This window comes from Rhynchophorus ferrugineus, unplaced genomic scaffold (genome assembly GCF_030347505.1).
Source record: "Rhynchophorus ferrugineus isolate W39M unplaced genomic scaffold, kcgeb_rfMv2 rfM6, whole genome shotgun sequence".
Taxonomy (NCBI): Eukaryota; Metazoa; Arthropoda; class Insecta; order Coleoptera; family Curculionidae; genus Rhynchophorus; species Rhynchophorus ferrugineus.
In genome coordinates this window covers 37,732,596-37,755,727 of record NW_027472585.1, presented here as the reverse complement: position 1 = coordinate 37,755,727, position 23,132 = coordinate 37,732,596, and the positions used below count along the sequence as shown (strand labels likewise).

At 32.6% G+C, this 23,132-nt stretch overlaps 1 protein-coding gene across 1 annotated transcript; it reads right to left on the bottom strand.

The window, feature by feature from the left end:
• Positions 1–367: 367 nt before the first annotated feature.
• LOC143199092 (divergent protein kinase domain 1C) lies at positions 368–7,185 on the bottom strand. Its single transcript, XM_076408840.1, has 3 exons — positions 7,046–7,185; positions 2,402–2,671; positions 368–1,650 (listed from the first exon to the last, which is right to left on the bottom strand). Exons 2-3 carry the CDS (start codon positions 2,552–2,554, stop codon positions 583–585), a joined length of 1,221 nt encoding a protein of 406 aa, XP_076264955.1. The 5' UTR covers positions 2,555–2,671; positions 7,046–7,185; the 3' UTR covers positions 368–582.
• Between the last annotated feature and the right edge of the window lie 15,947 nt (positions 7,186–23,132).

Here is a 23,132-nt window from a genome sequence, read left to right as displayed (position 1 = left end):
ATTTAATATATTTTTTGTCTACACTAGAGGACAAATTTTGGTTAAATAAAGTATTTATGATGATAAACTATGTATTTATTATGTAGGTAATAAAATATAGCTGAAGTATTTTATCTTCTAAATAATTTATCTCTAATTTTCTTTATAATAAATAATAGCTAAAAATACTTTACCTTTTCAAACTTCCTTCACCATTCTGTCCGTAGTATTATAGAGATATCATTCATTACTTATAGAGTTTGGATCATGGAAGTGTTATCACCTTGTCGTGGAATTACTTATATTTTTAATTATTAAAATGTAACAACATTAATTACTTTAAAAGATCGTATGCCAAGGCGTAAGATAGGAAATAAATTAAACTAGATTGAATAAGAACTGTTAATGATTTAATCATTTAGACAAATATTCAACTTGTAGTTAGCATTTGTATATAATATTTTTCTGTGTTTGGTTAGGTCTTTCTAGCATTCTCTTGTACATTATACAAAATATCAAACAGATACAACAAATATTTGTTTATAGTAAAATAATAAATACAAACCATTTATTTAGAACAGTGTAGATGTTCATTTATTCTCACTAAAGAAAGAAATCACTATTAACAGATTGTTCGATCTCCGATAGTATAGTGTATAATCTTTTCTTCACTTCTTCGTCGGGCATTGTCCGTGCTTTCTTCGTTTCTCCCTTGGGATCAGCGCACTGTCTTAAAATTGAAGCTAAATCAGATGGCGTGTGTTGGGACATTAATAGTCCAGGCACTATAATGGTGTTCGACATTCTCCATCCTAGGAAAATCTTCTCGCAGACCACTTGCAAATTGTTGTTGCTCACTACATCACGGCAATGACCGGTACTCTTATCACAAGTCGATCTGCAGTCCATGTACTCGCAATCGTCGTCAGTCCTACACGTATCGATCTCTTTGAAGTAGTTGCTGATGATCGAACGCGGGTATACTTCGTCTAAATCAATGAATTTCAGTTTCTTCTTATCGCGAACGTAACCGAAATGACTGAGTTTAATGTCACAAAGATGGAAGGGTTCTCGAAAACTAGTTTCCAGACTGTCGATCAGATCCAGAATTTGAACGGCAAACCTTAACCTCTGACCCCACTGTTCTCGGTTATCGTCCATGGAGAAAAAGGAGGACATCGACGAGACCGGCTCTAGATATTCAACAGCAAAATAGGAACCGCAGGTTCCGATAAGTTGGGGGAAAATATCTTTATCGGTAAAGATCGTCGACAGCAAGTATTCGTTGTCTTGAAGCAGGTACCACAAGCTCTCTATCTCTTGGTGTCTCTTGCTAAGATCCTTTTCTTCGTATGATGGTTTCAATCGGGATAATCTCACCGCGGTGTCATAAGCCAAAGTCAGATTGAGTTTGCGTTTCACTATTGTACGGATGGTGGATAGGAATTCCTTCTCGGTGGGGTACCGGAGAACTCCATTCTCGTACCAGTGGATAGCTTGGATATCTCTTGATACGGATTTAAATACTACACGGATGCTGTGCCATTCAGCGCTGAATACGGCTTCTTTAGCTGCTTGGAACGAATGACACGTCAACGAGTGAATGTCCTTTGAAATACAGAGCGGTGCACAAAGAGATCCGATGGCCAGGCCTTGTTCATATAAGTTGCACTAAAAATAAAATACTATATTAATTTTTAATTCAGTTAATTTTTATCATTGTTTTTTTAATGTGGCGATAAGAATATAACTACGAAATACTAGTTTTGAATTGAAGCTAAACAGTGATACCAAATGTCAATGTCAAAAAGTTTTATAACCTCAAATACATATGAAAATTCATCTTTAGTATGTTTGTGCTGTCAAAACTCGGAAACTAGTCAACAAATTAATTTGACATTTTTATAGAGCATTTAGTAGAACACAATTTAGTAGAAGAGTGTTTCTACATACTTTTTTATCCTAAAATTCTAACGAAAACTAAAATACTTAAGGAGAAGGGATGCGGCGTTTAGCTAATTTTTATGAATATTTTGTTCTCCTTTCTGAAAATAAGTACTGTTGATAGCATATTTTAAATATTCATTTTTTCTTTTAAGACTAATCTTTTTAGGACTTTTAAGTCTGAATCAAAATATATTCGCTAAAAAAATCGGAACGCCAAAAACATTGTGGGAATTGTCAGTGTGTTACATTCGATGTAAGCGCCAGGTTAGCAAACCCAAAAATCGATACTTTTTATAATTACAAAAATTTATTGATTTATTTTGTCGACTTTGATGTTTGACTGAAGATCTTTAAGTTATTTTATTGACAACTAATCACTCTACTAATGTAGTTATGTCAAGTTTTCTAGGTTAAATAAAAAGCCAACCTAGAAAAAAATAGAAGGTTATTAAAAAATATAGAAAAATATTCTTACCATTCGTTTCACGTGTTGCCAAGCCTGAAGATTCACGCATAACACATTCCATTTGAACAAGAAATAAACGGCCGTGGAGAAGATAATTCCAGCTGAATAAACGCTATATCTGTAAGTGTACAGTAACCCTGGGAGACGCCTAGTTAACAACATTTCTAAACTTTATCTCCTATAGGAAATCTATCGGTTGGAATGTGGCGTAGTCTGGTCCATTGTGCATTCTTCTTCAATAGGGCTGATGTACAGATTATAAGGAAATAACATCGTAGGCTGAAAACAGGCAGAGCAAAAATATATTCGCGGCAAACGTATATAAAATAAATATATTGCAAGGCTTGACGTAATCTCTGTCGGCATCAGAAATATTACCGTAATAGGACTATTATGAGTCAGATCAGAAATGTTCTCATTTGTGTATCTTTATAAAAAGTTCCTTTAAATTTTTTTTATAGGATTTTATTTGATGACGTGGGTTCTTTCATAAAACTAATTAATGTTATTTATATTTGGTGCTTGCATGTATTCTGATCACTTTGTATACATATTTTAATAAAATTATATTGCATCATTTTCATCAACTTCTCTCCATCTTTTTGACAACATAGTGATACCGTGTCGAAAGAACGATGTTGGCTTGGCAGAGATCCAATCATCGATTCATTTTCGCATTTCTAAACCTTGTGCTAGCCAAGTGCTAGGCCTTGTAGTGCATCGATCTGAACAAATGGTAATCAGAACGAATATGGAAGCATGCAGGATGATTGCGTTTTTTTGGTATAATACGTTGTTTAATGTATTTAGTTGACATTAGCAGACATTTGAGGTAACTGCAGTGCTAAACTGTCTAAAAATTTTTTTGAAAGTTTAAACTGGGTTTCCATCAAAGCTTGGCATTTTATTGTTTTCAAACTGGACTATTTTTTGGTTCTCTAGGTATTTGGGCAGTGACATCACAATCACAATTTTTAAATTGTTAAAAAATCGACAATTGGGATATGACGGAGCAGTATCAGCGAGTTTCTGAAAGTTTTGATGGGCTTCGGTAGCTGATTTCTTCAAATCAAACCAAATTAATAAAAGTAGAAGCTGTAATCTTGAGGGTTTCAAGATTAGTGTCTATATACAATATAAGAGTCTGTATACTGATTAAAATATATGCCCTTAACAAGAGATTTTTATTTAACAAATTAATATTTATTTATTAAATATACAGATAGGTCTTTTTGATATTCTCATTTAAAATATAAACAATTTTAACTTTAATAATAAAAATTCGCTACGTAATACAACTTTTTTTGATTGAAAATATCAAAAACATTTAATATTTAAAAAAATATTACTTGGTCGATTTAACCCCATCTGGGTGTTGGACAAAGCAAAACCTTTCTCCAGAGCCCCCTATTGAGCTGTCTGTCTATTACTCTATGAATATCATATCCTATGAACTGTCAACAATATAACCTTGAAATATTAGTTTCTGAAATTCTTTTCTTTTATACCAGTTTTGAGATTTAGCTCAAGCGTCATTTTCTTTTATATTATTTAACTTGAAGAAATTAGTAAATAAGGCTCATGTACTATTTTTATAAGTACATAATGATGCTGGCTTAAATGAAATAAGTTGTTAAAAATGCTTCTTAGAGTTTAAGAATAGTTAATTTAGTAAAAAAATATAGTGGATGACCGGAAGTGCTTCAAGACGAATAATTGGAAATTCAAGTTGAACTAAATCATGGTGGGAGATCGCTGTAAATTGAAAACTGATGTGTTTGAGTCACATACTGAGTAAAAAGTGCCATTATAGAAGAAAATGTTGAAAAAAATCCGAGAAATCTACGTTGTGATGCTCGAATGGAAAGTAATACCCCATACGTCGTATTCACCAGACCTTCTTCTATCCGGGTACTAATTCTGAACGATAATTGGCCCTTCGATAACTAGTAATACTTCATTTCTTATGAGGAAATTAAAAGACAATGTTTTTTTTTAATCCGAATCAGTTTGATAGTTGGATAAAAGTCAAATAAGGCTTCAAAATTAGAAAATAAAAACATAACTTATTTGTACTTCACTACATAGTATAAAACAAAGTCGCCTTTTCTGTCCCTATATCCCTATGTGCGCTTAAATCTTTAAAACTACGCAACGGATCTTGATGCGGTTTTTTTCAATAGATAGAGTGATTCAAGAGGAAGGTTTATATGTATAATACATGCATAATATACTAAGGCAACATTGCTAATTTTAGAGGTTTCTAACGTGATGTCGTAAATTAACCTATTTTTTTAAGTTTATTTAGCGATTAGCAAAAACACTGCCTAACCCTACGAGTTAGATCAAATTAATGTACTACAGTATTGTACACCATAAAAAGGTCTACAAAAAAGTCCGCGATGGTATATGTTTATCTTTTAGGGATAACCCACATTAACCATTTTTATTGTTTACTTTTTACGTGAGAAAATGGCTTATTTACGAAGCTATTTTAAGCAATACGGCATTAATCCTTATCGAATTAAGTACCTTAAATACAGTGTGCAATTAATATAGATCAATATGGTTCCTTACAGCATGTAAATTAAACAAATATTTTCGGAGATATTACAAATTTAAAATTTGCGTTTAAAAATGTGTAATGTAATAAAAATTGTATGAATTTAGATATTCCAAAGATAGCAGGAAATCTTCATAGTAAGTATAGGGGAAGAGGAATTGTTTTACTCCAAATTTAATGCGTGCAGGCCAAGGGCAGTAATGAATGAACCAAAAATACTGGATCGATTTTAATCATGTTTTCATTGAGTGACATAGGCATATATATTTTATGCCCGTGCAAAGTCGGAGCGAGCCGCTATGTTTTTATATACAACGTTCATATTTTTTCTGTAGTGTATTTAATTTAGTATCAGCATTGCACCCGTGCGAAGCCGGGGCGGGTCGCTAGTGTTATATATTAAGACACATTCGTAAAAGCTAATTTATATTTATAAAGTGAACCGTGATTGTTCTTGTGAGCGTTGGAAACTATCAACTCAAAACAGTCGAAACAGTCGATAGTTAAAAAACTAGCGACTGAAAATAGTAATTACTATTTTTAGTCAAATGCAGGGTTCAACTGTATGTTTTTTTTCAATTCGTGGTATCAGACGAAGATGTGCGAATCCTCCTGTATAAATTGTGAGAGAGGAAAGGACGGAGATAATTTCTTGGGATAGTTAATTTTATATGTGGTTATGTTTTCTAACGGTAGTATAAGAGAGATAGATATGTATAAATTTCTTTACGAAATAACTTTAAAAAAGAAAAGGAAAAAAATAATTACTGAGTACTATTATAACAATAATACATAACATGCAATTTATAATTTAAATTTAAAGGAAGTAGAATTACTTTGATATTTGAATGTTCTCAGAATCTGTGAAAAGAAATGTAATTTTTCTATGGAATGGAATAATACCCCACAAATATTTTATTGTATTTTAATGTGTTAATTGTTATTTTTAAATAATATACTATAATAAAAATAGACAATACAATAGAAGTTGAACAAAATCTAAAATCTAAAGATGTACAATAACCATAAATACTACATAAAAATTAAACATATACCTAATCATACAAAAAAAAATCCATGACATAATTAAAAATCATATGAATGAAATGATATAAATGCTTTATTGATTATTGAACTGAAATATGTTTTAACAAAAATCGAGAGAGAAATGGAAACGTTATCTATTATTGTCATAAAAACAGTCAAAATATTTTACTATTCATCATTCCCAATTTTATTATTTTATATGATATATTGTTATTTACAAGCAAATGACCAAAAAATCATAAAACCACATATATTACATATAAATCTATGTAAGCCTAAATTGGGTTCATTTTTGCCAAGGTCGCGGTTAGGATGACAGAGACAGAACGTTAAAAATCAGTCAAATGAAACTAGTAGAACCAAAAAGAGTAGCTTAAAGTACGATTGAAAGAGTCGATAGTAGATAGTAAGAAAATCAGGGGGACCGAAAATAGCGATTGAAAACAGTCACTGGTAAAAAGTAGTAAAATCAATTGAACCAAAAATAGCGACAGAAACAGTCGATAGTAAAAAGTAGTTAATTACTAAACAGTTGATAGTTAATTTCAGTCGATAGTTCCCAACACACAATGACAGAACAAACAATGTGATATTTAAGTTTATAGATACAAACATTTTGAAGTTATTCATAAATATTACAAAGCATAATTACGATTCGTCACTTAATATGTATATGACAGTTTCGTTATTTAATTTGCAAAATTATAATGAATATAGTTGACAAGGCAGTATTATACAGCCAAAATTTGTTATTATTTTAAATGTTTACAATGTAAATTAACTATATAGAATTGGTTATATATAAAATATATATTTCGTATTTTTTCATTATAAAATAATAATAGATAATATAGTATTATTTTTTTGGCTTGAATAATTTTTAATTGAATATCTAGACAGAGACCTCAGGAAGCATATATTTTAATAGAGAATTTCTTAAAACGTTTCAAACAGAGTGAGTTGATAGGATTTTAAGCAATTGTTAAAATATCTCACATATATGTTATGAATCTTTCTTATATTAAATATTGATATTTGCTTACCTGTTAAAAATGATGACGTAAATTTAATGGAACAAGAGGGTTTCGAGAAAAACATTGCAGGTTCTGGGACTACAGCAGGCGCAGTGCTCTCGTATGCGCAATGGGGTTGACTGATGGAGGGGTGAGTATATTGGCGTTTTGCGTCGGCGTTCCGAGTCATAAAATGCCTTTAACTTGACTGGCATTGTGGAAAAATTCATTCGCAGACGTTGTTTAGCCAATTTGCTATACAGGGCTATTTCAGAAAGACCTCTATTTTATCGTCGCAGTATATTTGGGCACTCGATGGTTTCCAGCAATAGTTCTTTTTAAAGTACGCAGGACAGTTTCCAAACAAATGGTGTCTGGTTGCTCGATGTTATCGAAGCTGAAGGGAACCATAACCAGTCACCAAAATTAAATATAATCTAGTGAAATCGGCTTAATATATTTATAAAAATGCATTTTTTAAACATATAGGTCGGGATTGATAATTTATTTGTTAATTTTTTAAAATTAATCTCCTAAAACGTCAACAATGCTGCTTGGGCAATAAGTATTATTATATGATTTCAGTTATATAATATGACTATCCTGACTTGTAGTCTATACACAGTAGTACAGTAGATCACTTCAGTAAGTGATCTACTGTACAACTTATAATCTAAATCTTATTCTAGAGATTATTAAATCTCACTCTATGTGTCTATTAATTAGTTCGTATGACAGTTTGCCTTTGAGCCTACGCATTTCACTGTCATCGCACACATTTAACTGTTTGGTGAGTGCATTGGGATGCATTAATAGTATTTCAGACTACTTCGCACTAACATAATTATAATATAACATAATTATTCAATATTACTGACGGACATATTCTTCTAAAAAAGGTGAATGTCACATGGGTAGATTTTGTCTCATTTGCTTTGATACGCCACGTTTTCAACCACAATTCGACTTTGTTAAGATGAAGTTGGAAGTTTCTTGCGGCTGATATTGGATCCTCGCATATGTTGCAACAGCAGTGTTTCTTGAGGTCGGTAGGTTAGCTGTATGCAATAAGATATTTGATAAAATAAAACCAGAAAATATAGAGAATCTAATCAGATTAAATTACTTCAGTGTTCAGTAACTATAGATAGGGATGCTAGAAGGAGCAAACATATTTATATACTGTTATTAAAAAATATATATATATATTTTTTTTTATTACTCTTCGTGAGTCCACAATCTGCCCTATTGGCAATAAGTATTTCTTCTGTTTATGTTATATATACATGGCATGTAGAAAATCACTTCATTAAGCAATCTTCTGTATAAAATATTATCTTAATTAATTAGTCTTATTCTAATGCTTATTCTAAACTCTACATATGTCCAGTAATCAGATCAGGTGGTGTTAAACGTTTCAGTCTACGCACTCCACTATCACGTCGCATATTTAGCTGATTAGCGAGTACATTGGGATGCACTGACACTCTTTCGAAGTACTTCACACAAACACGTTGGACTACACTCGTTATTTGTTCTAGAGGAATATCGCGTTCTGCTACTTCATTTGAAACATAGTACGGAGCATCGACAATGGCATGAAACACTTTATTGATGGATATATTAGATTTGCTAGCGGTACCCCATAGTTGAATTCCATATGTCCAAATGGGCTTGAGTATAGACTCATACAGCAATACCTTGTTATCTAATGATAACTTGGATTTGCGCCCAATGAGCCAATACATTTGATATAATTTTAGTCCTAGTTGTTTCCGTTTAGAGAGTATGTGCTTCTTCCAGGTTAGGCGTCGATCTAAATGCATACCAAGATATTTAACATGCTCTGCTTGGGGGAGTTGACGATGATTGATATTTACTGGTGGACATGTTCTTCTACGCAGGGTAAACGTTATATGCGTGGATTTTGATTCATTGGCTTTAATGCGCCATGTCTTCAACCATAATTGTATTTGCTCCAGGTGGGTTTGTAGGTTTATTGATGCTGTGACTGGATCTTCATGGGATGCTAAGATTGCTGTATCGTCTCCATATGTTACCACAGTAGTTATTTTTGTGGTGGGCAGATCAGCCGTATACAGAAGATACAGTACTGGACCCAGTACACTACCTTGCGGAACTCCTGAATATATGGGATTTAGTTCGGTATATTCATCGCCTTGATTTACAATAAAATGTCTGTCAGTGAGATACGATTTTAGTAGCTGATAGTCCGGATGAGGGAGAAGTTTCTTTAGTTTAACCTGCAAGCCCGTATGCCATACTTTGTCAAAAGCCTGAGATATGTCTAGGAAAGCAGCCGAACAATATCTTTTGGCATTTAGGTCAGCGTTTATTTGGTTTACAAGTCTATGCACTTGTTCTATGGTCCCATGCTTATTGCGAAAGCCAAACTGATGTTCTGGAATAATTTTTCTTTTTTCTATTATATAGTTTAGTTTTTTTATGTATAATTTCTCGAAAACTTTCGAGATTATTGGTAAAAAATATATAAATTTAATATTCCTGCGAGCTAAAATAGTCCTTGGTCTGGTATATTTCTAGAAATATATTTATAAAAATAATAATATAGGATAATATAGGATAGACAAATTCTACATTTTTTAAAAATTACAAGTGATCAATAGTACTTTAATAGCAAAAAAGCAGACAATTTAAATTCGCCATATTAAGTCGAACTGATATCAGAAGCGTTACCAAACATTGACGTCACCTCCCGTTCAGTAGTGCTAGAAATCCACTTAATCCATTTTATCTGGTTAGTATTCTAATCTACAATACATGGTGACTTGATGACGAACGCTTGGATCCATCATATTACATTAAATATAATATTCCATATTATTTGGTATCTGAAAAAGAACAAAATTATTAAGATTTCATAGATACGATAAACAAAATGAATGAAACTTTATCAACAGTATTATTTACCTCGATATGACGTTTATACGACTGTAGATATACTTAAAGGTAGTTAAAATAGTGAATAGTGAACCACATTTCTCGAACAATTTATATTATCGACACACATTAGAATGTCTAATTATAACGCAACATTATTAAAGTAATATAACCTAACAAAAATAACACTTCATAATAATATGTACAAATAAATGATTTTGATTCTTTTGCGTCTAACCTTATAGTGTACCAACTGTATAATGACGTCATATTATATTGGATAATGGTTTTAGCACGAATTTAAATTTTAAAACAGAAAAAAAGGTTTTTTTGACGAAAACCTTCATTTCTTGGAGAAATAATAATTTTTAGAAAACTCATTTTGGAAGAAAAATGGTTTTCAGATTTTGTTAAATGATCATAAAGTATAGGGCAAGAAAACTATGTTCTATATTTGAAAATACATATAATGAAAAGTAAAGGGTATTAAAACAGTTTTGTCAAGAAGTTTGTTATGAACGTGTCCAGTTCACCATATCATAAATTACCTCGCCGGCTTGGTGGCGCAGTGGTAAAGGCGATGGGACGGTCCTCCTACTGTTGCGATAGCCGCGGGTTCGAATCCTGCTGGGGCATGGTCGTAAATTTATGCTTGTGATTGTTTAAAATTTGTGAATGTTGTAGGCAAGTAGTAAAGTGTAAGTACGTAGTGTAAAAGTAGTAGAGTGTAAAATCCGACAAGGAAAATGATCCCAGTCACGCCAGTAACGAGGCTGGGTAAGACCGGATGTCTTCTGGGATGATTTCTAAAGTTCACTCGCCAGTCGGTAGGCTTAATGCTGAGGACCGTGGTTCGGACTGGCCCACGTTAAACTTTAGGCCCAGTCCAGATAAACCCATAGTTGGTAAAAGGAGACTTTAAAATAAATAAAAAAAATTACCCCATCTATTAGAAATTTTTTTAATTAATATTTTTTCGAAATTTCATTGAAATCAGATTTGTTTGAGGTTGATATAATTCAATTTGAAATATCGCGAATGGCAAATATGTATTGAAGTCATTTGTATATCACCAGATCAACAGTTTAAGGAATTGGCTGATGTGGGTGAGGGAGATAAATATTTATCTCGTAAACGGGCTTTCAATAATAAATTATAGCGTCGAAAATTGGAAATAATCGTTTTTTTTCCGTGGTGAGCAATAAAATTTGGTTTAATTATCCAGTTCTACAAAATGTATAGGTTGTATTTTTTTATAATGATAGATGCGATATTATATAGATAGAATATATTATTCGATAAGGTTTACTACTATTTGATGGAAGACGAAAGCTAGCATGTTTTGATATTACAAAAAATATTTTCAACAAAAAAATTGAACCGACTTCAAAAAATAAATTAGAAACTCACTAAAAATTAAAAAATAACCACATTTAGATTTTTAACACAAAAAACATTTTAAAATAAAACATATGTACATAATAATCGTTGTATTAACCACATATAAGTAAACAAAAACCTTATAAATACAACACGTATTTTATATTCTACTATATACACACAATTTAGCTTAATACCTACCTAAACCTATTTACAATATTATTTTAACTACTACGAAGTCGTTTTTCGATCATATCTGCTCAGCAATAACGTCATAAACACATATTTCATTATTTTAGATAGAAAATATATGAAAACTTAGTACTTTTCTTTGAAATTTGAGGTTTTCCCTCGATACCCCCTATCAGAGCCTAACTTGGTTCCAATGCGACCACCTCGGAAGTGCACTCTTTCGAATAAAAAAATAATTTTGAAAACCGGTCCATAATTGACGGAGAAATCGAACATAGAACCTCCTCCTTTTTGAAGTCGGTTAAAAAGGTGCTTGTCCATACGTCTCAAAACGAAGAAATTTTTTTTGGCATTGGAAAAAATATTCGATTAATTGATAATATTAATAGTTATCGATAGATAACTTTAATACATTTTTTGATTTAATTTTAAATAAACAGATATGTAAAAGCGAGTTTTATTTGTTTATATTTTCAGACATGTATGTTTTCAGGAATGTTGTTAAAGACATGTAGCATTCAATTAAATCAAATCGTTCCGTTATTTGTAGTACTTACGATTTCATCTGATAATTCCAACTTTAGAAATCATCCTGGTTACTGGAGTGACTGGGATCATTTTCCTGTCGGATTTTGCACTCTTGCCTAGAAAATTCACAAATATTAAACAATCACCACCATAAATTTACGGCCATGCCCCCGCAGGATTCGAACCCGCGACTATCGCAATAGTAGGTGGACTGTCCTGTCGCTTTTGCCACTGCGCCAACCAAGCCGGCATTTGTCGTTTTTGCGGATGACTCAACAACAGAAACAATGAGCATGAATGGCGACGTTTTTTTTAATTATTTTTTTAAATATATTTCTCCGTTTACTATGCTATGGGTTTATCTGGACTGGGCCTAAAGTTTAACGTGTGCTCCGAACCACGGTCCTCAGCATTAAGCCTGCCGACTGGCGAGTGACCAACTTTAAAAATCATACCAGAAGACATTCGGTCTTACCCAGCCTGGTTACTGACGTGACTGGGATCATTTTCCTTGCCGGATTTTACACTCTTGCCTAGAGCATTCACAAATTTTAAACAATCACAAACAAATTTACGGCCATGCCCCAGCAGGATTCGAACCCGCGGCTATCGCAACAGTAATAGGACCGTCCCATCGCCTTTACCACTGCACCACCAAGCCGGCTGAATGGCGATGTTGTTGATACTTTTTGTGGACAGTTATTGTCAGATGTAAAATCTTAACATGTTCAAGGGACGCCAGAACTTCATATGAATTCATTTGTGAAGACGCGACGTTCAGCTACCTTTTTTTTATTTGGGTTATGCAGTTTTGTGCTGTCCAACCAGAGTTTTCCTCAAATGGTTTACAGATTATTCCAGTTTTATTTTAATATGATTCAATTTTATTTATTTATTCATCTATTTATCCACTTATCTTTGTCTATTTTATTTTCCTCTTTTTTATAATTTATTCGTATCTTTCGTATATACAACTATTTTATAAGCCAGAAAGTGTTTAAAGTAACTGATTTGTGGTTATAGATTATTAATAATTTGAAGTATACATAAACGCCACTGAGTTTTTTCCGGCATTGCTTTTGACTACCATTGTTATTGTCTGATATTAATGTTATCAATACCATCATTACTTGTCGATATAATTATTAGTAAGTACTATGATCCAACGGTACAATTAGTCACCCATACTATTAGCTGCCAGTGTCATAATATTTTATTATTACTTAACATTAGAATTATCTGTTGTGATAATTACCAATTCTTGTTATATTTCATATGTATTTTTAATCTTACCTTTGTCAGTCAGTCAGTTTATTTTATATCATTTATTTTGACTGTGTTTTTATTTTGTTTAAGATGTTAAATTGTTTTAGATTGCTTTATTTAAATATAATTTTTATTTTACACTCTTGGTTTAAAATTAGTCCTATAAATATTGTATCAAAGAAACGAGGACATGAATGAAATTATCTCGCTAGATATCATGTAGCAACTAAATTGCGATAATATGCAATTTTAAGTAAATTTGTTATTTTGGCGTTATTTTTGTAGAATTTAAGGTAAATATTAAGGGTGTAAATGCAAAAATATAATAACAATGTTGCTTTCCAGGTTGTGAAGGTTTAAATAAAAATGAATTATTTTTCGAAGGGTTCTGCTCTACAGCAGAAACAAAAAGTAAACAATGATAAACTTCAGGAAACTTATTATGATCTCTTACATCAGGCTTCCGAACCGGAAGGTTTCTTCTTTGCATTTCAGACCAGTCAGATGGTTATGGAACTTTTTAAAGGAAAATATGTCTATAAGGTAAATATTATATTCAGCAGTTGCTCAGTCCATGTTAGATCTTCAAAAATAATTAGAAGTAAGTACAAATCTAATATTATTTTCAAAAAACAAATGTTTATCAAAGAAACGAGGCCATGAATTACACCGAACACTTAGTATATGAAATAATCTCGCTAGATAACATGTAGCAACTGAATTGCAATCATATGCAAGTGCTGGTAAGGGAATTATTTAAACAAATACGCTTTCAGAAGGTTCGTTGCCTTCCACTATCGACAGACCATGTCAGTCCAAATAAACAAACCTGCAGAAAAAGTTGATAAAATTACGCTACTGGTTACATATACTCCGTTGTGGATTATAGTGGATATATAGTTTTATGGCCACTACAATTTACACAAACTAGTTTACACTTTGGTCGCCTTAATCTAGGTCAAGAACCTTTAACGACTCGCGTATTTTTAAAACATATTTTTTATTCATTCCCAAGATAACGTCGGAGGAGAAATGACGAATTTTATATGAACCGCAATAGTCCGGTAGTATAACATTGTCGTCTATTTTCGTACAGTCATTCTGTTTTTTTTTGGCAAGTTACGAAAATAATTTCGACTTAATATCGTTATTATTGGGTCAGTGCGTGCGATCATTCGGTGGCGGCGTGGATCGGCCATACTTTCGCAAAATCCCGATCGGTAGACGTTTCGCAGGCTTTTCACTGCGTCAACGCATATCTCGATTTCGAAGATCGGCTACAATTATGCGATATTTTCTATTTAATTCGCACGGTTAATTAACTGAATATGTTTTTGCATGTTTTACTTGTAATTTAGCGGTGTTAAAAAGAGTATTTATTTGTTTATGTTTTCCCGATATTTTTCCTTAAAATACGAAGACATTACCATTCAAGGAAATCAAAAATCGTTCCGTTTATCCATGTTAGTTAGAATTCCATCTGGTAGCTCGATATTTTAGACGTTTTAATTTTTAGTTGTCTAAGCTTTTTTTTTTAAATGTTTGATAATGTAAATGGTAAATGTTTTTTTTTATATATATTTTAAAGTATCCTTTTACCAACTATGGTTTTATCTGGACTGGGCCTAAAGTTTAACGTGGGCTCCGAACCACGGTCCTCGGCATTAAGCCTACCAACTGGCGAGTGAACTTTAAAAATCATCCCAGAAGACACCCGGTCTTACCCAGCCTGGTTACTGGCGTGACTGGGATCATTTTCCTTGTCGGATTTTACACTCTTGCCTAGAACATTCACAAATATTAAAGAATTACAAACATAAATTTACGACCATGCCCCAGCAGGATTCGAACCCGCGGCTATCGCAGCAGTAGGAGGACCGTCCCATCGCCTTTACCACTGCGCCACCAAGCCGGCGGTAAATGTTTGATAATGATAATGTAAAGAAACTACGTGGGATTGTCGCTTCTTTTGAATTGTAGAATTTGTCGCCTTTGCTAATAATTACTAATAATAGCAACATACATAATTACCATGAAAGCGAAGACTGTTAATGTTTCTTTGAGGATTGTATTTGCCAGATGTGATATTTTTAAACGTCCAAGGGATGTTAGAATTTCAAAAGTGTTCATTTTTGAATATGCGATGCTCAGTCACTAGCTCTTTCGTACTCAGTTTACTTTACGGTGTTTTGTGCCGCCTAACCTGAATTTCCTCAAATGGTGAGTTTGTTCACAGAGTATTCCAGTTTTCACTTTTTAATTCCTATTGATTATTTATTAAATGTCCATTTATTATGTTCTATTTATTGTTTTATATTTATTAGATCTTATTTATCATACTCTATTTATTATTATCTGTTTATTATTTTCTATTCATTATCCTCTACTTATTTATTTATCCATTCCTATTGTCTATTTTATTATTTTTTCGAATCATCGTATGCCCCCATAATTCTTAAATTATGGTAAATCAAATAGTTTTTTTTTGTTCTTGTCTATATTTTAAAGCCTCCTTTTTTTAACAACTAAGGGTTTATCTGGACTGGACCTACAGTTTAACGTGGGCTCCGAACCACGGTCCTCGGCTGCGACCAACTTAGAGAGCCTTTATATCTCGCAATGACGGTCTATTAAAACGACGTAAGTATGTTAACGATAACCAATGCTCACAAAACATGAAAATATAGTATGGGTACTTAAATAGGCATTCTCGCAACCGTATTTTGTTTGCATGTTTTGTGCTTTGACAGATATCTCTTTGATTTGAAATTGTATTGTTTTTTATTCCATTTTTGTGCATGATTTTAAGGATAATTGTTGTTATGGAGTTATGTTTGCAGCATGTAAGGTAACTACTACTCGTTTAAATGTAAAAAATGACAATTTTGTTTTCCAGAATGAGATGGTTCAAATAAAATTCCCAAAGTATTTTGCTTTAACGCAGAAACGGTTTTTAAAAGTGAAATAATATACCATGATCTTACATCAAGCTTACGAACAGGAAGGTTTATTCTAGTGTTGGGAACTATCGACTGTTTTAGTCGCTATTTTTGATTCGATTGATTTTGCTACTTCTTCCAGATACTCTCTCGATTTTTTTAAAAACATATTTCCGTTGAATAATAAATAAAGCATTTACTTTATTTAAAAAAGCTCTAGTAGTTATTGTGCGATCGTTTTTCATTATGTCATGAATTAGTTTTTTTCTATGATTAGGTATATGCCTAATTTTTATTTAGTATTTATGGTTATTGTTTATGTATCTTTAGTTTTTAGGTTTTGTTTAAGTTCTATTGTATAGTCTATTAAAATACGATAAAACATTTGTGGGGTATTATTCCATTCCATAGAAAAATTCCATTCCTTTTTACAGATCCAATATACAGATCAAATCCAATTATAGATCAAATATAAAAGTAATTCTACTTCGTTTAAAATGAAATTGTTAATTTCATGTTAGTATTCAATAATTATTTTTTTCTTTTCTTTTTTAAAGCACATATAAAATTAACTGCTCCAACCAATTGTCTCTGTTTTTTCCTCTTTCACAATTTATACTGGAAAGGGTTCGTACATCTTCCTCTGACTTCACGAGTTAAACGAAACAGTCGAACCGTGCATTACTATAATACTGCATAGTAATCACTATTTTCAGTCGCCAGTTTTTTGACTATTGACTGTTTCGACTGTTTTGCAACTATCGACTATTTCGACTGTTTTCAGTCGATTGTTCCCAGCGCTAGTTTGTTCTTTGCATTTCAGACCAGTCAGATTATTATAAACCCAATGTGGAAGACACCTGATTGAAGATTGGATACCAAGAAAGTTTGATATTTGCTTTCTACTATAATTGGCAGTTAAAAATAATAATGTCTATTAAGTTCCACAAATGGTTAGAAAGCTTTGGGGCTTGATCTGCTCGAAGCTGACCAATCCTCTTCCGCCAATAACTAATCCCAAAATACTGTTAAAATCGATCAATAAGATAAGGGGTTTTCATCACGACAATGCTATACTACATACATTTTAGTAACTCAGTGAAAATTGAGATTTTCTTCAAAAGAGGGTGGTAAGAAATTGTTTTTAAATTTTTAAAGTTTTTAGTTCATAAATCTGAATTCTGTAGTGCTGGAATTACAATTTTACCAGCAAAAGTAGTCACAAAACAGCAGATATATCACCGAATACTGTTTGATTTTTATATGAATAAGTTGCAACAACATTGAAATGAAATTGTTTTCAAAATGAAACTTCATGAAAAACCAAATTAAATCTAAATGCTTTTTACATGGATGATTTTCATAATATGATTTTAACGGACTTCATTCCGATGAATCCTCTTTGAGTGCTTTTAAGTTAGTTCGAGCTGCAAACAAAATTATGGAAATTTTTTGAAACATCACTTTGTTGCCCAACACTATAAAGCTTAAGTTTTATTGGTAGATTGAGATATATTTCGTATTTACTCGGCACGCAGATAATTTTTAAGAATATTTAATAGTTTTTCCTGCAGTAGAATGGATATATTGTTTTATGTAATGTGCGAAATAATACTTGATGATTATTAAATGTTATTTCTACACTTTCTGGTTAATGTATGAACAGTAAAACGTATTGATAGATTTTATGATGTTTTTGCAGGAATTCTGCTCTATTTTTATAAGATTTACATGAAGTTTGTCGAGTTTGCATTGACAGGATTGTGTTATTTTTAGTGAATTAGTATTGTAATATTCTGAGTATATATAGATCTTATTTTAACGAAATAAGTTTCAAAATACGAATTATTTTCGAAGTTACTTCACCTTTACCTACTAAATCAACTAAGTCACTAAATCAGTCGACAAAAGCGATACCCTCGAACACTACTGTTATGAATATTCCATATATAAGACGAAGTATTCGTGGTATTTAAACCAATTTATGAAACTTTGTTGTCAGATGATTTATTACATCTATATTTGAGCTCGTTATTTCAGAACAGTAATTCTGGAATACGTACGGATACCGATAATGGATATTTCTAATTGTTTTAGTTGTTACTATTTTTAATGTTTTTTTATCAATTTTGAAAATTATGAATATCACTTATAAATTAAAGCAAATATATTCGCTGTAAGACGCAAGAAATCTCGATTTGACTGAACTGTGAGCTTCTGCTTTTTCGAAAGAAGCCAGAATAACAAAATGTCTGTACTATTTGAGTTCTAAGTTTCAAACCATTCAAATTCAAAAAACATACATTCCATCGAATTTGACGAATATGTGTTTTTAATTTAAGTAAGCTAAGATCCAGCCAATATAACAATAATATTTTTAAAAGGGCACAAATTAAGGTAACAAGAGGATCCATTGATCTATTATAAAATGATGTGCAGTACCTAATTTAATTAAAATTCTCATATGCTAGCCAATGATGTGATTTTTAATATAATAAATAGTGTAGAGCATCCTCAAAAGTATATAGCGACAAGAGATAAAATACATGTGTTGTTAAATTGAAATGTTAACAAAACTTCGATAAAACGTATTGTAGTTAAGGCTACAGTTACAAATTTTACTTTTGTTTTTCTTTCATGTTGAATGAATATGATATTATGTGCATAGCGTTAAATTTAAACTCATAAATATAGAATAGTATATAGAGTGTTAACTTAACACATATAATTTTTGATAATGACATTTGGCTGCATTTGGTTGCATTGGTTAATTTAAATTATCATTACAGACACCTGTAAGAAAATATTTTATTAGGAAGGTATTTCAGTGGTTTGGTAAACATAAATGCTTTTTAATTTTAATTTGTTAAATATGAAGATATTTGATGTATTTTGAAAATGTTTGATTCAAATGTTAGTACATTTTTTTAACAAAATAATGTTTGACGTCTGATGTACTTTCTGGTGGTGGTGTTATTTATATATTATATTTATACACTGATATGTTACATATTTAATACATATATTGTTTAGTCTTTGTGTTACGTTTATATAATTTGCGCTTGCATGTATTGTGATTATTATTTAACTTTAAAAAGGCATATATTGAGAAAAATTGGTATAACAAATATTAATCAAAATATATTCCCGTCTCTCTGGAAACATGGTCAAACATATCATGTTGAAACAACGATGTTGGTTTGGCGGCGATGCAACCATCACTTCATTTTCCTAATTTTTGAGCATTTAGGAACCGAATAAAAGGCGCTGTTTTGGTGACCTTGGTGAGAACGAGAATTTGACAGTGGAGTTTCAATAGTTTATCCTTCACAACTTTTTGTTTGTGCAGTAACAACTGAAGAAACAATTTAATTCAATTTTAGTATTGCTGATCCCACCATAGTGACAGCAATCCTTATGACCATCAATATATTTTTTTTTTGTTAACTAGGTTGACCAGCTAGAACCAAATGGTCTTCGGTTGATGTCGATTTAGGTTCGGGATATGTTTGTTTTGCGGGCGTCAGAGACCCTGGGTTACGACTGGGACTGCCGTAGTTTGTTTACTACCGGGGTTTGTGGACGGGTGGGGATTTTATTAATGTGTTATCGTGTGCTAAGGTTCCTATGGAGAACCTCACACTGAGCATGTTTATGAAACTTTTCACAAACGGGATGCCTGATTTGAGGTGTGTGTTGACGTTCCTCATTAACCATGGGGCTCTGAGTAAGGCACGGACTTTTTTGGATTGGAATACTTGGAGCAGTTCAAGTTGTCTCTCCGAGACATATCTGTACCACACCTGTGCTCCATTGAGGCAGATTGGACGGATTATCATTTTATACAGAGTGGCTTTCTGTGGGATTGGGAGTTTGCTTTTTCTGTAGAGGAGCGGAAATAATAAGCTGTACACGCCATTTCCTTTGCAAATGGCATGCTGGATTTGGACAGATCTGCGGCCGAACTGGAGGCCGAGGTGTGAGACTTTCTGGAGCCAAGGGATAGGGATTTTGTCGATGTGGAGACGATAGGCGCGAAACTCCTTCTTGCGGTGGAACAGAATAGCCTGCCCTGGACTAGTCCATAAGTTTTTGCGTTTGGGATTCATGACCAATCACAATACGCCACAAAGTCGGCTTGGTGGCGCAGTGGTAAAGGCAACAGGACGGTCCTCCTACTGTTGCGATAGCTGCGGGTTCGAATCCTGCTGGGGCATGATCGTAAATTTATGTTTGTGACTGTTTAATATTTGTGAATTGTACTACGCAAGAGTATAAAATCCGACAAGGAAAATGATCCCAGCCACGTCAGCAACCAGGCTGGGTAAGACCGGATGTCTTCTGGAATGATTTCTAAAGTTGGTCGCACGCCAGTTGGTAGGCTTAATGCCGAGGACCGAGGCCTACGTTAAACTTTAGGTCCAGTCTAGATAAACCACTAGTTGGTAAAAGAAGACTTTAAAAAATATATAAAAATACACCACAGAAAATTCAAGTCAAGAAATAGTTGATTCATCAACTGATAAGTTGTCTGAAAGTTATTTGAAAGTTTCAGTTGGGTTTTCGTCCAATAAGCCTTGAAATTAATTATCTTCCAACTATGTTGGTTTATATCAAAATCACCATTTTGTGATAGTTGAAACTAAAATCGACAAATAGGATATGACAAGTTTTTAAAAGTGTTTATAGGCTTTGGCCGCAGCAAAATCATCGAATTTAACAGTTACTTCGTGTTTTCACTAATAAATATCGTTGATTAAAATATTGTAGTAACCTAATATAACCTAATATATGGACGATTACCTTCTATGATCTCTAGAATTTGTGTTTCGTTTTAACGTGGAATCACTATGCTAGTTGAAATATAGGCAAACGCAGTCGCAAAATAGACTGAATAAACCAGAATGTAGTTACAAAAAATCTCAAAGCTTGTACAACCTATAATTTACTTTGCTGTAACCGTTCAGTGTGGCCTTTTCAATATTTTAAATTTTGAATAGTCTAACTTATTTTGTATTTTACTTTTTTTAAACGCGTGAATGGGAATGTTACATAACATAGCAATTTGTAGACGCGACATAAAAAAACTAATACGTGTTATTATATTGTGGCTTTGAATATCTCGCTATGTAATTGGGAATAATTGACGACGTTATTAGATATGCTCGTTTAATTAATTGACAATGTGAATTTTGCGCTCATTCTGGAATTATTAAGGTTATATATTCTTGGATACGTATTGTACTCTTTACAATAGATTAGGATTATTTATAAACAAAAAAAGGTTGTATCAACGATAAGATAAGCATCGTGATTATATGAAACCGGCATTCGTCTAAGAGATATAGTATAAAAGTTCAACAATATTTATTGTATTAACTCACCAGGTTTAGTATTAGTATTAATCAATTAAGTGACTTTCTCTTATGAAAATCCCATTTGATTAGATAAGATTAAAAGGTATTATATGAAAAAATGCACGCAGCTTGTCTGCTCTGCCAGACATTTAAATATGTATTTCTCTTATGAATTCATTAGATAGGTTAGTTTACTATTAGGTTAAGTTTTTTTTTAATTATTACTCTTGATAGTTCTACAATTTGCCCAGATGGTAATACGTTTATATATACATGTCATGTAGAAAATCACTAAGTTATCTCCTGTACAAAATACTATTTTAAATAATTAGTCTTATTCTAAAGTCTATATATGTCCAGTAATCAGATCGAATACTTCACACAAATACGTTGAATTACACTCATTATTGTTTATAGAGGAATATCGCGTTGTATCATTTCATTCGAAACATAGTACCAAGTATCGACAGTGGCACGCAATACTTTATTTTGGAACCTTTGTATAATGGATAATGGAGTGTAATAATAACTTCTTCAGGCATCTACGATGGCTCCATTGGCTGTGTGCTAGCGCGAAATGATCAGTTCAAATCAAAGGAGATGTCTTCTCTTCACTGTGTCTTAACATAGTGCTGGTGGCAATTATGCTGTGTGCTAACTATGTTCAATTTGATGCCTTGAACGATCTGACGTTTGCTGATGATTATGGCAAAATTAGTTTTGTTTATTCAACATAATTCCCTTCAAGGGTGATGCACTGATTATAGCGACTCTCCAACTTTTTGATACCATTTTTGTAGTACGATTTGTTCTTTGCTTCAAAATAGGCCTGAGTTTCGGCGATAACCTCTTCATTCGACGACACTTTCTTCCCAGGGAGCATTCTTTTGAGATCCGAGATCAGGAAATAGTCGTTGGAGGCCAGATCTGGAGAATGCGGTGGATGAGGAAGTAATTCGAAGTCCAATTCATGGATTTTTGACAGGGTGCGTTGTCTTGGTGAAGCAGCACTTTCTTTTTCTTCAAATGCGGCTGTTTCTCGGCGATTTCGTCCTTCAAACGGTCTAATAACGCTATGTAATAGTTAACAACCACTTTTAGGCGTCCACTGCGTTCAACGTCTTTGGTGCTCATTTCACCACGTCTAGACGTAGCATACCAATCCTTGAAGGTTGATTTTCCTGTGGCAGTATCCGGAAACTCAGCATCAAGCCAACTGTTTCCTACAATTCTATTTTTTCTCCTCAAAAAGAAATATTTTATCAACGCGCGAAATTCCCTTTTATCTTTTTTTTTCACAATAACAAAAGTTGCTTCACTCAAAATGCTATAATTCACAAACTAATGATCCGACAGCTGTCAAATTTATACACGCATTTTTGAGGGTTAGGCTAACTAAAAAACATATGGATTCAATTGTAGTAGCGCCATCTATGTGTCGGGCCGGGAACATTTCAATTGACCTGTTATGAGCTATGACAATAATATTTGATTTATGGAAAATTTTGTTCCATAATATATAGAACCATCGGA

Bases quoted from the DNA above. Each gene is read 5' to 3' on its own strand.
- LOC143199092 (XM_076408840.1), bottom strand. From the start codon at position 2,554: ATGTTGTTAACTAGGCGTCTCCCAGGGTTACTGTACACTTACAGATAT. The intron at 1,651-2,401 runs GTAAGAATATTT...TTTTATTTTTAG, and splicing joins GGCAACACGTGAAACGAATG to TGCAACTTATATGAACAAGG.